Raw genomic sequence first — 15,000 nt, 5'->3', positions numbered from 1 at the left:
CGTTTTCACTGCATGGACGATTTTTTTCTCAACACACTACGTCCATAAAAGATTTTATCTCTGGACCAATATCACAGTAAATCTGCCTTGAACAATGTATTTATATTAGGTATAATACATCGATGGTTATTTAAATCTAATACTGCTTCTGGTTAAAGAGCCGGGCGGCTGTACACTATATCAGTGAATGCTGATTCACTGTTTACTTCTATAATAGTGACGAGAAATTTGATCTAAATATGTTGTTGGCTGTTAATACACGCTATTTAAAACGCCCAACGAGGCAGAAATGCACATGATGTTGTCACTAGCCATTGCTGAGACGATTTTCGTTTCCCTTCAAAATATATTGTATTTTTATAAACAGTATCTTCATAAGAAATTATATCTCTAGACATACACCGCAGCAAATTTGCCTTTCAATACTTAATTTACGTTAAGAATAATACATAGATTGCTATTTTATTCTAATACTGCTCCTTTTGCAAATAACGACATAAATGTTATCATGGTCGTTATTTTGTACCTGACGTATTCTCAATGATATAAAAATGTGTTAAAATGCTTACTTCACGTCACTATTTCGGTGATATAATTCAGGCGTGTCTATTTTTGCTATTTCAGTTCAGGAAGAAAACATTGACGTCACTAGCGTTGATCATCAACCCGAACACCATGTGACACATGCTCCTCCACCACCGGAACCACCTGTACAGCAGCCCTCACAGCAACCAACCTACCCAGAAGCAGCGTCCCTCTATCCAAGCCAACAAGAAACCATAAACGAATGTTCAGCCAGACTTCTCTTTATGGCAGTAAAATGGGCCAAAAATTTACCATCATTTGCCAATCTCCCGTTCCGGGATCAGGTTTGTTTCGCTTTGTTTGACTAGACTGCGTCTAGTAAACTTCCTACTGAAAATGTGACCCCCTCCCCGCTACCCTTAGAAATCACAAATATTAATCTTTCAGGACTGAGATTTATGGTTTCAGTAACACTGTTCAATGCTAGAATCATCAACAGCTCTTTTATTATTGTCACTTCGCTATGGCAATGGAGCTCTTTGTATGTAGAAGTTTTTACAAGACTCTTACCAGACCTTAATGCATCACACGATGAAAAGTAGCTCACTTCGATTGAACTATTTTCAGCAGAGATAATACACACAAAAACACACTTGTGCACGTACACGCCGATGATGATATACGGGATTTTAAATGCCCATTATCACCCAGTTTTATGTGTATATATATATATATATATATATATATATATATATATATATATATATATATATAAGTTTACTATTTTATAGATATGTATTATTGGCTGTTCCCGCGTTGAAGTACTGCATTTAACGGTTTTATCTATTTGTACATACACATATACATATGCACAATATTCAAGCATGTTGTGTATACAGTATGTATACATTATGCAACTGTGTGTGTAAGTATGTGTGTGAGACTCTGTGTATGTGTATGTGTGTGTGTGTGTGTGTGTGTGTGTAAAATTATTTCATTGCTAAAACATTTATTTAATTATAAATTGTTTCTATATGGAGTTTCATAGTGTTTAGTCAGTCATACATGTGAAGACGTTTAAATCAAGTAGTTACAGCCAATTTCGTGGGAACTCCTGCCCTTCTGCCTTTTTGAGTTATTGCTATTTTGTTGTTATTTTTTATTGTTCATTTGCAAGGATTAGATATAACCATACTCTTGTGTTCCTCGTTGCAGGTTATACTTTTGGAAGAGGCATGGACAGAACTGTTTCTACTCTGCGCCATTCAATGGTCTTTACCTTTAGAAACGTCCCCATTGTTTGTAGTCTCTGATCCTTCACAGATAGTCAATGGTAAAACGTCGACAATTGCAGACGTTCGAATCTTACAGGAAATTCTTGCACGTTTCAAAGCGATCCAGGTAGATCCAGCCGAATTTGCTTGTCTCAAAGCAATTGTTCTCTTTAAGCCAGGTAAAATAACAGATGTTACAATACCTACTCATTAGAATTTGATTTTCGTATAATTTCTTTTTATTCACAGTTCTTTATATATATATATATATATATATATATATATATATATATATTCAAGTGTCACTTCACAACATAATCTTACCTTACTGGATGTGGTTATAATGAGCGGTAAAAATATTTGTTTATTGCACTCGAAATCAGATCGCTCAAAAGTCATTGTCTTAATTTCACTATTTATTAACTTCTTCCGTAAGCCAGTAAAATCTAATGCATTCAGTATTAAAGTTGCAATTAGGTCGTATTAACTGAATGAGTAATGTTAACTGCCATTGGCCAAGGCATTTGTTTCAGCTATTTTTTACAGAACATTTCACTACAAATGATGCAAGTAATGTGAACTGAATGAAACCGTTATCTATCTCTCTCTCTCTCTCTCTCTCTCTCTCTGTATATATATATATATATATATATATATATATATATATATATATATATATTATTATTATTATTATTATTATTATTATTATTATTAATAAATTATTAATTAATTGATTGAATAATTAATTAATTTTACCCTTTCATAATTAATATATATATATATAAGACAAAAAGGGATTAAAAAAGCCGAGGCTGTGAGGAGTTTTCAGGATATTTATAAGAGAAGAGATATAGCATTATAGATATAGTCTTACGGTCTGCCTATAGCACTTACTTAGCGTTACCTGACACTTTTTGGGTTTTCTAGATACCAATGCCTTTGATATATATATATATATTAAATATAACGTGTCTTGAATGGTACAACAATGCAGAGCGGACTATAACTGTTGCAATTTAATTATCTATAGTCAGATATAATATATTTCGGAATATAAAAATTCCTTCTTCAGATAACGTTAGTATTTAATCGGTTTTCCAACGGTTACTGAAATTTCTTTTTCGGAAGCGTTTCTGCAGTGATCTCACGAAGCCCCTTCCTGAATTCCTCATGAGAAGTGCGTGAGGGCGGCCATGTCTTAAGCTCATGTGTGTTGGTACATCCGCAGCGCTGCTTCTAAGTTATGTATTATACACGCAGTTTCTTTTCTGTTTTTATAATACATGAACATGTTATCAGAAATGAACCTACACGCATTCAGATGTAGCTAAATAATACATTGATTGCCAACTTCCAGCTTGTTGTTAATTTGGGATAGCTATGTCTATGAGGATAGCTTCCTTAATTCTTAGATTACCCAAATTTCTTTCAATGGCCTCAATTGTGACTGTTATGCTTTTGTCGGGTGTTCCGGCATCTGTCTAGATGTTTTCTGAAGGAGGAAGCTCTTGTGTTCAGATGTTCTTTGATGCAATTGTGTAACGATCTTGTTGTGCTACCCACCACATAGAACTTGTTGCATTTGCTACATTGTATCCTATACACAACATTTACCCGTTTGCATAAATCTGTGTCACGGATGGGGCAGTTAGCTAGTGTGCATTGATTGCTGTCCCTTGCTCCTGTGTATATGTATATATATATACATATATATATATATATATATATATATATATATATATATATATATATATATATATATATATATATATATATATGTATATATATATATATATATATATATATATATATATATATATATATACACTCACACGCACACACACACACACGCACACACACATATACACATACCAATGTATATGTACACAGAAATACACATGTTATGTATGTGTATGTGTGAGCCTGCGCACGCGCGTGCGTGTGTGTTTATGTATATTGCTGAACATGGTAAGCCTAGTGCCTATTTTAGAAATTGTTATTATTATAACGAGTTCTTTGCCTTCCGTGTTCAAATCCCACGGAGTCAAATCTACCTTTCGGAGTTTCAGGGTCGATACAATAAAGTACCAATCACGTACTAGAGGCGATTTAATCAATTAAATAACCAGTTCCCCTAAATTACTAACTTTGTTTCTCAATCATACTTTTTCACTTCATTTATATCGAAAACAGTGAAATGTGAAAGTAGAGTTAGTACTGTACTCTTTCACTTTTCCACAACGCTTTCAATTCAGCTGAGGAACGAGTACACAAATGTTAATATAGAAATGCATGATGCATATAAATTGACATTCTCATCTTTACAAAATTAAATTACAAAATTAAAGTAACATTGCAGATTTCATAGACATATATTATCTTATTTTTTTAACGTTGTTTCAAAAGGCTTTTGAATGTTTTCAATGTATATATAATAACCAGTTACGTATATATTAGCGTATAAATATATTTCTAATTACATTTTCATCTTTAAACAATTGAAGCAACAGCATTTCAAATTTTCACGAAGTGAAACAATGCAACACTTATGGTTTCATTATTCAATACACATTGCTGTCATTATTTTCCTCGGGTATTGTGCAGTAAAGCCCGTAAAAAACATATATACACGCACATGCACAGTCTCTCCTCTCTCTTTCTCCCCCCCCCCACTCTCTCTCATTCTCTTACTCTCTTTCTCTCTCTCTCTCTCAATTTCTATCTTTATACATATATATATATATATATATATATATATATATACCAATAACCATGTATATATACATGCATTTATATATGTAACAAAACGATAACAGATGAATAAGTAGTTATATATAGTATCAAATCAAGATGTTACATAGATATAACTGAGAAGAAAAATGTTAGACCTTCATAAAATCATGACAGTCGTTGCAAAAGTGCGGTGCCTGATTGATGCTATAGCGTGCATTATACAAATAGTTGCGATCCAATCCATCGTCCGATGGAATAGTTCGCAACTTAAACATTCGCTGCCGATCGTTTGCAGGGAATGTACCACCTTTGCATCTGTTCTTGAAACAGCTGTAAGAGACTATTTGCACACGTTTTTCCTTCCTCTTTTCTTCTCATCCATCTTTGGATTCTGTCTACGATGACCAGGATTACCTAGTAGCAAGAATTCTGACTTAATATATAACTGTAATATATACCTTAACCCTTATGAACATTCCTCAGCTGATTTTTTATCAACCTCTTGTGATCTATACTGTAATAATTCTACCCTCATGTTCAAATATATAAATGTTACAAAGTCCTCATACCAGTTGTTTATACTTTTAATCTCCATTATCTATCTATCTATCAATCTATCTATCTATCTATCTATCTATCTATCTATCCATCTATCTATCTATCTATATATATATATATATATATATATATATATATATATATATATATATATTATCTATCTATCTCTATTATCTATCTATCTTTCTCTGTGTGTGTGGTGTGGTGTGTGTGTGTGTGTGTGTGTGTGTGTGTGTGTGTGTGTGTGTGTGTGTGTGTGTCTGTGCGTGCGTGCGTGCGTGTGTGTGTGAGCGTGGTTCAAATGTACAGAACATAAAAGACAAAGACAGGTGCGGGAACAACAAGCAGGTGTATTAGTTTGACGCTCGGAAAGACTGGAAAAGTCTTTGACGTTTCGAGCCTGCACTCTTCGACAGAAGGGAATGAGAGAGAGAAAAAATGTGTCAGAATTAACGGTTTAACATGATGAATATATATGTGTGTGCGTGCGTGTGTGTATATATATATATATATATATATATATATATATATATATATATATCATATATCATATCCACGCATAAATTAAAACAATGGTTTTGTAGTTAGGGAGTGTGGATTCATATATACATGGATATTATTACAATGATTAAAGTATTCGTATTGAGAGTAGTAAAGGTTTTTATCGTACATGGAAGTCTCTGTCCCACACAACCACGTCAAATATATTGATATTGATTTATCAATTTATTTTTATATTTATTTTTTGTTTTTCATTCTCATTCAGTATTCACACTTATCTACTGCATCAGTTGCAAGTAGGCAGTAAATTCGATATTTCACTGATGGTAACAAAACCAACAGACTGGTTAATTCCATTAGAGCGCAGTGTGTCGATAATCTAGATTAAATAGGAATTATCACTGACATGGAACACAAGTGTGCTTTTGATGCAATTTTAACTTGATAAATATTAAACAGGATCATTCGTCGTATCTGGATGAAACACACATTCTGATTTACGTTTCTGTCTTCATCCATGGCTCAATGACGGGGTTGTAATATATGTTTAGCAACCATTTGGTCGGTCTTTTATTGGTGTTGATGTTGTTGTTGTCATTAAGTTGATGTCGATGTTGTTGGCAATGGTCATGAGAATGTGCTGGTTTTTTTTATAGTTTTATAATAGAAAATGGAAGAGACTAGACACTGTGCAGTATCTGGTTTGGTGCAGCTGACAGCTCTTTCCTCATATCAGCTTCACTCAAATCTATAAAATCATGGCAGATAACATACACATGCAATTGGCTTTTCTTCTGATTAATCTATTCAATATACATTATTATTATTATTAATGGATAGCAGTTTCAATATTAGAAATCATACAGTGAACAACTACTATTTATTGGCACTTATTTGAAAGTAAGATGAAGGGCAAACTCGATCCCTGCTGAATTTAAAATTAGAACAAAAATAAGTTGAACTAAACATTGATACAAGCAGGCATTCATAATATTTCACGTATTCAATATATGTTAAGTTTTATAATTATTTTTTGAAAGGTTTATTTCTTCATTTTACATGTTATATATTAATCATATATTTCTTTTGATTGATAATTAAAACTTGTTGTTCACCAAATAGCACATTTTAATATAGCCATTTTGATATAGCCATTTTAATATAGCCACATTTTAATATAGCCATGATATAAATTGGTAATGATATCTGTAACCTATAAAATAGCATGAAGACAATGAGCTGGTTCTTCGGAGAAATTTTCGTGCAGTATGAAAACTAAAAAGCTATAAACCGTTTACTTATCAATGATTTGGAAGCTCTATTTGCAACCACATCATTTCGACTTCAGTTCCAGTTCGCAGCACCTTGGGCAATTGTCTTCTACTTTAGATCCGGACAGACTAACGCTTTGTGAATAGATTTGGATAACAGAAATTGTGTGGAAGCCAATCGTATGTGTGTGTGTGTGTGTGTGTGTGTGTGTGTGTGTGTGTGTGCGTGCGTGCGTCAGTGTATTTGCGTTTATCCGACCACCGCCACCATTTGACAACCAGTATTGTTTTGTTTACATCCCGGTAGTTTTGCGTTTCGCCAAAAGAGACGGATAGAATAAGTTTCAGACTTGAAACAGAAGTTCAACTTAAGACGGTGCCCAAGCATGGCCGCTGTCCAATGACCGAAACAAAAGATTAAAAAGGTAAAAGATATATGACATCCTTGAGACGTTAACGCCATAAATCCCTAATCTCTACCGGTTTACATTTACTGATCGAATAGTCACTAAGCACAAGAAAATATACAACAGAAAATACATGAGTTTCTTCATTTTTATAGAGTGCACTAAACTTATCTGTATCGATTTATAAGAATTGAGAATTCTTATAAATCTGTTAACCAACTTCGATTCAGACGAGCTAAAATTTATCTCCACTAAAACATGGATGTTCTGTTACAACAATCTATAGTGCAGTAATTATTGTTGTTGGCATCCCGTCGCTTACAACGTCGAGGGTTCCAGTTGATCCGATCAACGGAACAGCCTGCTCGTGAAATTAACGTGCAAGTGGCTGAGCACTCCGCAGACACGTGTACCCTTAACGTAGTTCTCGGGGATATTCAGCGTGACACAGTGTGACAAGGCTGACCCTTTGAATTACAGGCGCATCAGAAACAGGAAGTAAGAGCAAGAGAAAGTTGTGGTGAAAGAGTGCAGCAGGGTTCGCCACCATCCTCTGCCGGAGCCTTGTGGAGCTTTAGGTGTTTTCGCTCAATAAATACTCACAGCGCCCGGTCTGGGAATCGAAACCACGATCTTATGACCGCGAATCCGCTGCCCTAACCACTGGGCCATTGCGCCTCCTGCAGTAATTATACCATGTGAGAAAATCTCATATTGGCTTATGGTGCAAATGTACATTTGTTTATATCACTAGCAGGCGGGAGAGGAATCGCTGCTATTTCTAGCGGTCGAGCATTCATCACTGACAAGACCAAAGAAGGTCGAAATCACGTGATTTAGTGGTCTCGGTGTTGGAGTTGGTGGGAATTTATCTCCCCACTAGCGATATAAACAAGAGTGCAGTTTGCACAAAAAGCCAATATGAGAGTTTCTCTTAGGGTAACTACCGGAGGGCGGAGGCGCAGTGGCCCAGTGGTTAGGGCAGCGGACTTGCCGTCATAGGATCGAGGTTTCGATTCCCAGACCGGGCGTTGTGAGTGTTTATTGAGCGAAAACACCTAAAACTCCACGACGCTCCATCAGGGGATGGTGGCGAACCCTGTTGTACTCTTCCATCACAACTTTCTCTCACTCTTTCTTCCTGTTTCTGTTGTACCTGTATTTCAAAGGGTCAGCCTTGTCACACTGTGTCATGCTGAATATCCCCGAGAACTACGTTAAGGGTACACGTGTCTATGGAGTGTTCAGCCACTTGCACGCTAATTTCACGAGCAGGCTGTTCCGTTGATTGGATCAACTGGAACTCACGACGTCTTAAGCGACGGAGTGCCAACAACAACTACTGCAGTGTAGTTTGTTCTTACAGAGCATCCACGTTTAAGTGAGGGTAGATATTACATTTCGGTATTAATACTGCCTCTGCTGCTACTAAATATTTTTTTTAAAACAGACGAGTTTATATTTAATATATTATAACGAGTTAAAAGAAATTCAATTCAGGTTAGAACTCTTTTGATTGTTTACATTTCGGTTCTTGCTTTCCAATTTGCAGACCGCAGTTATCACCTAGAGGGTCTAGCAAAAATGTTTCAAATGGTCCCTGAGCTTTGTAGAGTTGACCCTGTTTAACAGCCATTTTGTGCAAAAATGAATACAGAAAGAAAGAAAAACGAAAAAGAAATAACTATTGAATTTTTAATCGACAGGAAATTTAATCTATTAACACTAAGATGTTGGTTCTGATGATATTCTTCAAACAGTATCACATATTGTCATAGGACTGACAATAGGAAAGTCCCGAGGGGTCATCAAAGTGATACGTTCGTTGACAACATTCAATGAGTTTCAAAAGTGTCACATTTTCACTCTTGCAGTTTTTAAGACAAAGCACGACATATCATGATGCTAGTATCACATTACATATCAGATTTGAGCTTACATTTCAGGGGCAACTTGCTTCCAATCCAAAAGACGTAAAACTTTATTAATGTTTTTATAAATGTATCAAAAGAGAAAATCTCAACTTCAGATCTATGGTGGTTCTCCTAGTGTGGTGGGATTAATGTGACACATGCACAGGATGAATTACTGCAGGTTAAAATCTACAGTAAAAAATTGTATTGGAAGTGAACAGAGGTTTGAACACATAAGCGTTAAGTATAATGTGACTCAATGATTATAAAAGAGTAGAAAAATGATTTCAAATTTTGGCACAGGGCCAGAAACTTCGGAGGAGGGGGATAGCTGATTATATCAACCTCGGTGTCCAAATGCTACCTATTTTATCGAATTGAGAGGAGGAAAGGCAAAGTCGACCTCGGCGGAATTCGAAGTCAGAATGTAATGATGGCCGAGATGCTGCTAAGCATTCTGCCAGCTCGCCGCCTTAAAAGAGAATATTGAAGAACGATTAGTAATACATTAGTGACATCTAAAGTAATTTTTCCTTCTTGACTCATAATCACAAATCATAATCTAGTTACGAAGGAGGTTTACATTTAATTCTACTGCTCTCAGAAATGTACCAAAATCACTGATGAGGCATTTGGGTCCTTCTTCATTTTTTTTTTTTTTTTTAGCTTTTTGTTAAAGTGAGTGACAAGGGATAAAGTCAATATGATTTGCATTTCGCAGTACTGGTACTAAATTTATTGGGAATCAAAATCCTCTCTCACTGCTGCTGCTGCAGCTACTACTACTACTACTACTACTACTACTACTACTACTACTACTACTATTACTACTGCGACGACGACGACGACAACGACGACTAATGCCATCACCACTAGCATTACCTTTCAGGGATTGATCCTATAGATTATATTTCCTGTGTATGTAAAAAAAAAATATCATCATCATCATCCACATCACTATCATGATGATCATCGTGATCATCATCATCATCATCATCATCATCATCATCATCATCATCGTCATCATCATCATCATCATAGCCATTGTCAACAACAACAAGTGCCAACAATTGTCATATTTGAACTGCCAGTTATATTTATCAATTTGTCACCAAAAAGAAATTCTGTAATAATAATAATAATAATAATAATAATAATAATAATAATAATAATAATAATAATATTAATAATAATATTAACAATAATAATAATAATAATAATAATTACAATTATTATTATTATTATTATTATTATTAAATAAGCGAAAGAATAAAAGAAAAAAGGAAAGAAGAAACTAGGTAGGTGACGGAAATTAAGTCGGACAAGCGGGATGTGTGGAAAACACAAACTTTTTACCTCGGTCTAGGTGCTTGGTGGTGCAGGGGTAGAAGATAACATTTTAGATAGGATCTTAAGCCGCCGGCAGTAACAAAATATCTCCTTTCTCTTCTATATTTGTGTGCTTGCTTCTTTTTCTTCTCTCCGTTTTTTTTTTCTGTTTGTTGGTGTGTGTGTGTGTGTGTGTGTGTGTGTGTGTGTGTGTGTGTGTGTGTGTGTGTGTGTGTGTGTTTGTTATTTTCTTCTCCTTCTTTAACACCCACTAACTGATGTGGCTAGTTGAGTTTATTAATCGTTCACCGTCCCCTGTTCCTGTCGGAAATTACTTGCGCCATTGATAATAAGATTTGATGACATGCAGTGGCATCTGACGGCAGTCACGAGGCTTGCACACCTCATCGTTGAAAAAAAAATAAAAAATAGTCATTCACTTTATCTCTCATTCACTCTCAGTCTCCCTCTCTCTCTCTTTCTTTCTGATGTCCACGCATATACGGACATATACACACATGCATATACATAAACACACCTTGATAAATACACATACAGGCAGGACACGAATGCATATATGCATGCACACGCACACACATACATATATACATATATATGTGTGTGTGTGTGTGTGCCTGTGTGTAGTGATACAAATAGGGCAGATAGAGCTCAAAATATAAGTATATGTAACGAAGCAACAGAGTTTTTTTTAAACTATACCCATATATTAGTGAAACACAAATAATAAGCATCATTTTCGTATCCATACACATGCACAAATACAGGTGAATACACATATGCACAAACGTTTACAGAAGTACTATAAAAGATGCGTCTCAAGTAGAAATAAACCAAATGCAAATTAAAAAACAGTGTCTTTTTTCTATCATAACTATTCACTCTGCCATTTGCACGTTTTAGATGCCCCACCTTCCACACTGTTTAATTTCATTTTATCCGCGTCTCCTTCGTTTTCACTTGCATGTCAACTTAAATTTATTTACCACAGAACTTACAGGTTAAGATATTAAGCACACAACGAAGCAATGAGGGAGCTCTGCATGTTCATTCAATCTACTGTGCAGGACCAATGATCAATGACATTCCAACCACGACCACCAAATCTGATTTTTTTTCTTTGAAGTATAGATGTATCCAAGACTACACTTTCTATTGTGTTCTAGTACGTTATACCTTTTAGAAGTTAAGGTGTAATTTGGAGGAGGTTTAGCTGTTATTTCTTGCAGTCTGAGTAATTACCTAAACGTTCAGGTTCATCATACAACTGTTGGAGGCATTCCAATCGTCGTCATCTCATCTTCTTAGATGTAGTAAATATTCTCTCTTTCAACGTGCTATCTCCGTTCTTTAAAGCAGTAAGATGTAATTGTAGGAGATTTTGGCTGCTACTTCTTGCACCTTCAGTGATCACTTACAGGTTCCTCAGTTGGCTTTGTTTAATTCTAGTTCTATCACTTGGTAAAATATTTACAATAGTACATGATTAATTTGTCTTTTAGTTTGTTAGATATTTATGTCTACACTATCTCGACATAATCTACCAGTTGAAACTATCTCTACAGCAACGTTGCTGCACATAATTAAGCCTGAATTGTTTTATGCAATATCGCAAAATATAATTTAATTAAAACCTCTACAATATTTCTACACGAAATTTATCTGTTCACACACCTTTGAGTTGTAATTTATCTACTTAAACCACTTTAACATAATTTGCTTATCGTTGCTATGTATATGCAAACTCAGCAATGCGTTTATATTTAATTTGTCTGTGCACACAATCTCTACAATATCACTTCGAGGGAAATTCTTCAATATTTAGTCGTACAATTTAACTGTACGAAATATCTCTACAAGATCGTTGCACTTTCTATGTAAACAGGACGACACCTCTACAAATAATTTATCTCGAAAAGAAATGTCTGCATAAATTATGTAATTTATATCTGTTGTCATATATTTTACTTGTTTCTGTCATTAGACTGCAGTCCTGCTGGGGCACCGCCTTGAAGTGCGCCAACAGGACTGCAGTCGGCCCCACTAATTATTTTTTCAAAGTCTGGTAGTTTTTTCTCTCGGCCATTTTTGCCGGACTGCTATGTTATCAACCAGCACCGATTGATTGTTCAGCAGTGGGCTAATGCAAACGCAAAGGCACACACACACACACACACACACACACACACACACACACACACACACACACACACACACACACACACACACACACACACACACATACATACAAGCACACACGCATATATACAGGGTGTCCACAAAGTCTGGGTACATGGGATTAACACATACTTTAAGAAATTATTATTTCTTATATTTAATTGTTTATGTCATGATTTTATTTACTGCACGTACCCAGACTTTGTGAACACACTGTATATATATATATATATGTATGTATGTATGTATATATATATATATATATATATATATATATATATATATATATATATATATATATATATATAAATACACATAGATACATACACACACCCGCACGCACACACATTGTTTCGCTTCAGCAGAGCGATATTAATAACCTGGTGTTAGAACTCAATATACGTATGCTTCAGAGAAAAACGTTAGTCGAGCACAATGCGTAATAAGAGATTATACGATAAGGGACCAGGAAATTATGAAAGGAACTTCATTAGCTTACGGTTGTTTCTACTATAAGATGCAATGCACTCATAGTTGAGTGCCTGTGTATTACCTTATAGCTTCGTCGTAACTTCATAATTTCTTATTCCCATGTCTTTTACATAGTCTCTTATTACGTTGTGTGGGTGTGTGGGTCTGTTTCCGTCTACCAAATTCACATGCTGCTGATCAGCCCGAGGCTAGAATAGAATACACTTACTTGCTCAAGGTACTGTACCGTGGGACTGAACCCGAAATCACGTGGTTGCGAAGCGTGCTTGTGAACCATCCAAGTCATGCTTGCGCCTATAAACAACAAAGTATGTTCAAACCATCTGCACAATATCTCTACATATAATTTATCTGTACAAAGTATCTCTACAATATCTCTTCGGTGTATCTATCAGTTCAAATAATCTTTACTGTATGCAGTAAAATATTCAATAGTTACGTATATGAGAAATCTTTTACTCTTTTACTCTTTTACTCTTTTACTTGTTTCAGTCATTTGACTGCGGCCATGCTGGAGCACCGCCTTTAGTCGAGAAAATCGACCCCAGGACTTATTCTTTGTAAGCCTAGTACTTATTCTATCGGTTTATTTTGCCGAACCGCTAAGTTACGGGGACGTAAACACACCAGCATTGGTTGTCAAGCGATGTTGGGGGGCCAAACACAGACATACAAACATACACACACACACACACACACACACACACACACACATACATATACATATATTTTAGTTTCCGTCTACCAAATCCACTCACAAGGCTTTGGTCGGCCCGAGGCTATAGTAGAAGACACTTGCCCAAGGTGCCACGCAGTGGGACTGAACCCGGAACCATGTGGTTGGTAAGCAAGCTACTTACCACACAGCCACTCCTACGCCTATTTAATATCTTTACGCATATTTATCTATCCAGACCAGCTCTACATAATCATTGCTACGCATGAAGAAGCTCAGTAATATGTGTGTAACTAATGTATCTATCGAATGCATCACTATAATAATCGCTGTTACGTTTAAGGAAATGCTACAATATCTCTACATAGGTATATCATATCTCTGCAATCCATCTCTAGAATATCTCTGACTTCTCCCTCACTTAATCAATGTACCTACCTACCTACCTACCTACCTACCTACCTACCTGACTATCTTTCTCCTTTTCTTATTTACATTTCGTTTTGCTTTATCTTTTTCTTACTCAAAATAAAAACTTCTAAACAGCTTGGTACTGTCGTCGCTTCAACAACCATCACAACATGTACCCAAAACAACAATATCGTTAGCATTATACATACGTACGTACGTACGTACGTACGTACGTATGTATGTATGTATGTATGTATGTATGTATGTTTGCGTATAGATATGTGTTTCCCTTTGTTCTGTTCTACAATTTTTATTCAATATATATGTATGTATGTATTCCACATACATATATGTATGTATGTATGTATGTATGTATGTATTTAACATACATATATGTATGTATGTATGTATGTATGCGTATATGTGTGTGTTTTCCTTTTGTTCAGTTCTTCAATTTTTATTCAACATACAAGTGAATTTTTTTTCTCTCTCTTTCTCTTAACAATCAGAGCTTAATAAATAATGCAGTTATTGAATATTTTAATAAAAATTTTCCTGACATTATTTTTAAATGCAAAAACACAAATGCAGTTTTTTTATTGTTATTATCATAGCCTAAGTTAGGAATCATCATCATCTTCATCTTCATCATCATCATCATCATCATCATCATCATCACTATCATCATAAGCATCACCATCATCACTTCATTAT

General features: G+C 35.2%; 1 protein-coding gene across 3 annotated transcripts in view; it reads left to right on the top strand.

The window, feature by feature from the left end:
* The window catches only part of LOC106875051 (photoreceptor-specific nuclear receptor), a 341,048-nt gene that overhangs the window by 291,059 nt on the left and 34,989 nt on the right, over nucleotides 1–15,000 (top strand). For all 3 annotated transcript variants that reach the window (XM_089346487.1, XM_089346477.1, XM_014923014.3), the window contains exons 5-6: nucleotides 625–869; nucleotides 1,741–1,978. In XM_089346487.1, coding sequence (XP_089202613.1) covers nucleotides 625–869; nucleotides 1,741–1,978 — 483 coding nt within the window. The remainder of the gene's footprint in view (nucleotides 1–624; nucleotides 870–1,740; nucleotides 1,979–15,000) is intronic.

The sequence above is a fragment of the Octopus bimaculoides genome, chromosome 2 (assembly GCF_046866305.1).
Source record: "Octopus bimaculoides isolate indiv1 chromosome 2, ASM4686630v1, whole genome shotgun sequence".
NCBI classification, from domain to species: Eukaryota; Metazoa; Mollusca; class Cephalopoda; order Octopoda; family Octopodidae; genus Octopus; species Octopus bimaculoides.
Note: the sequence above shows the minus strand (reverse complement) of the source record. Positions and strands in the feature narration are given on the sequence as shown.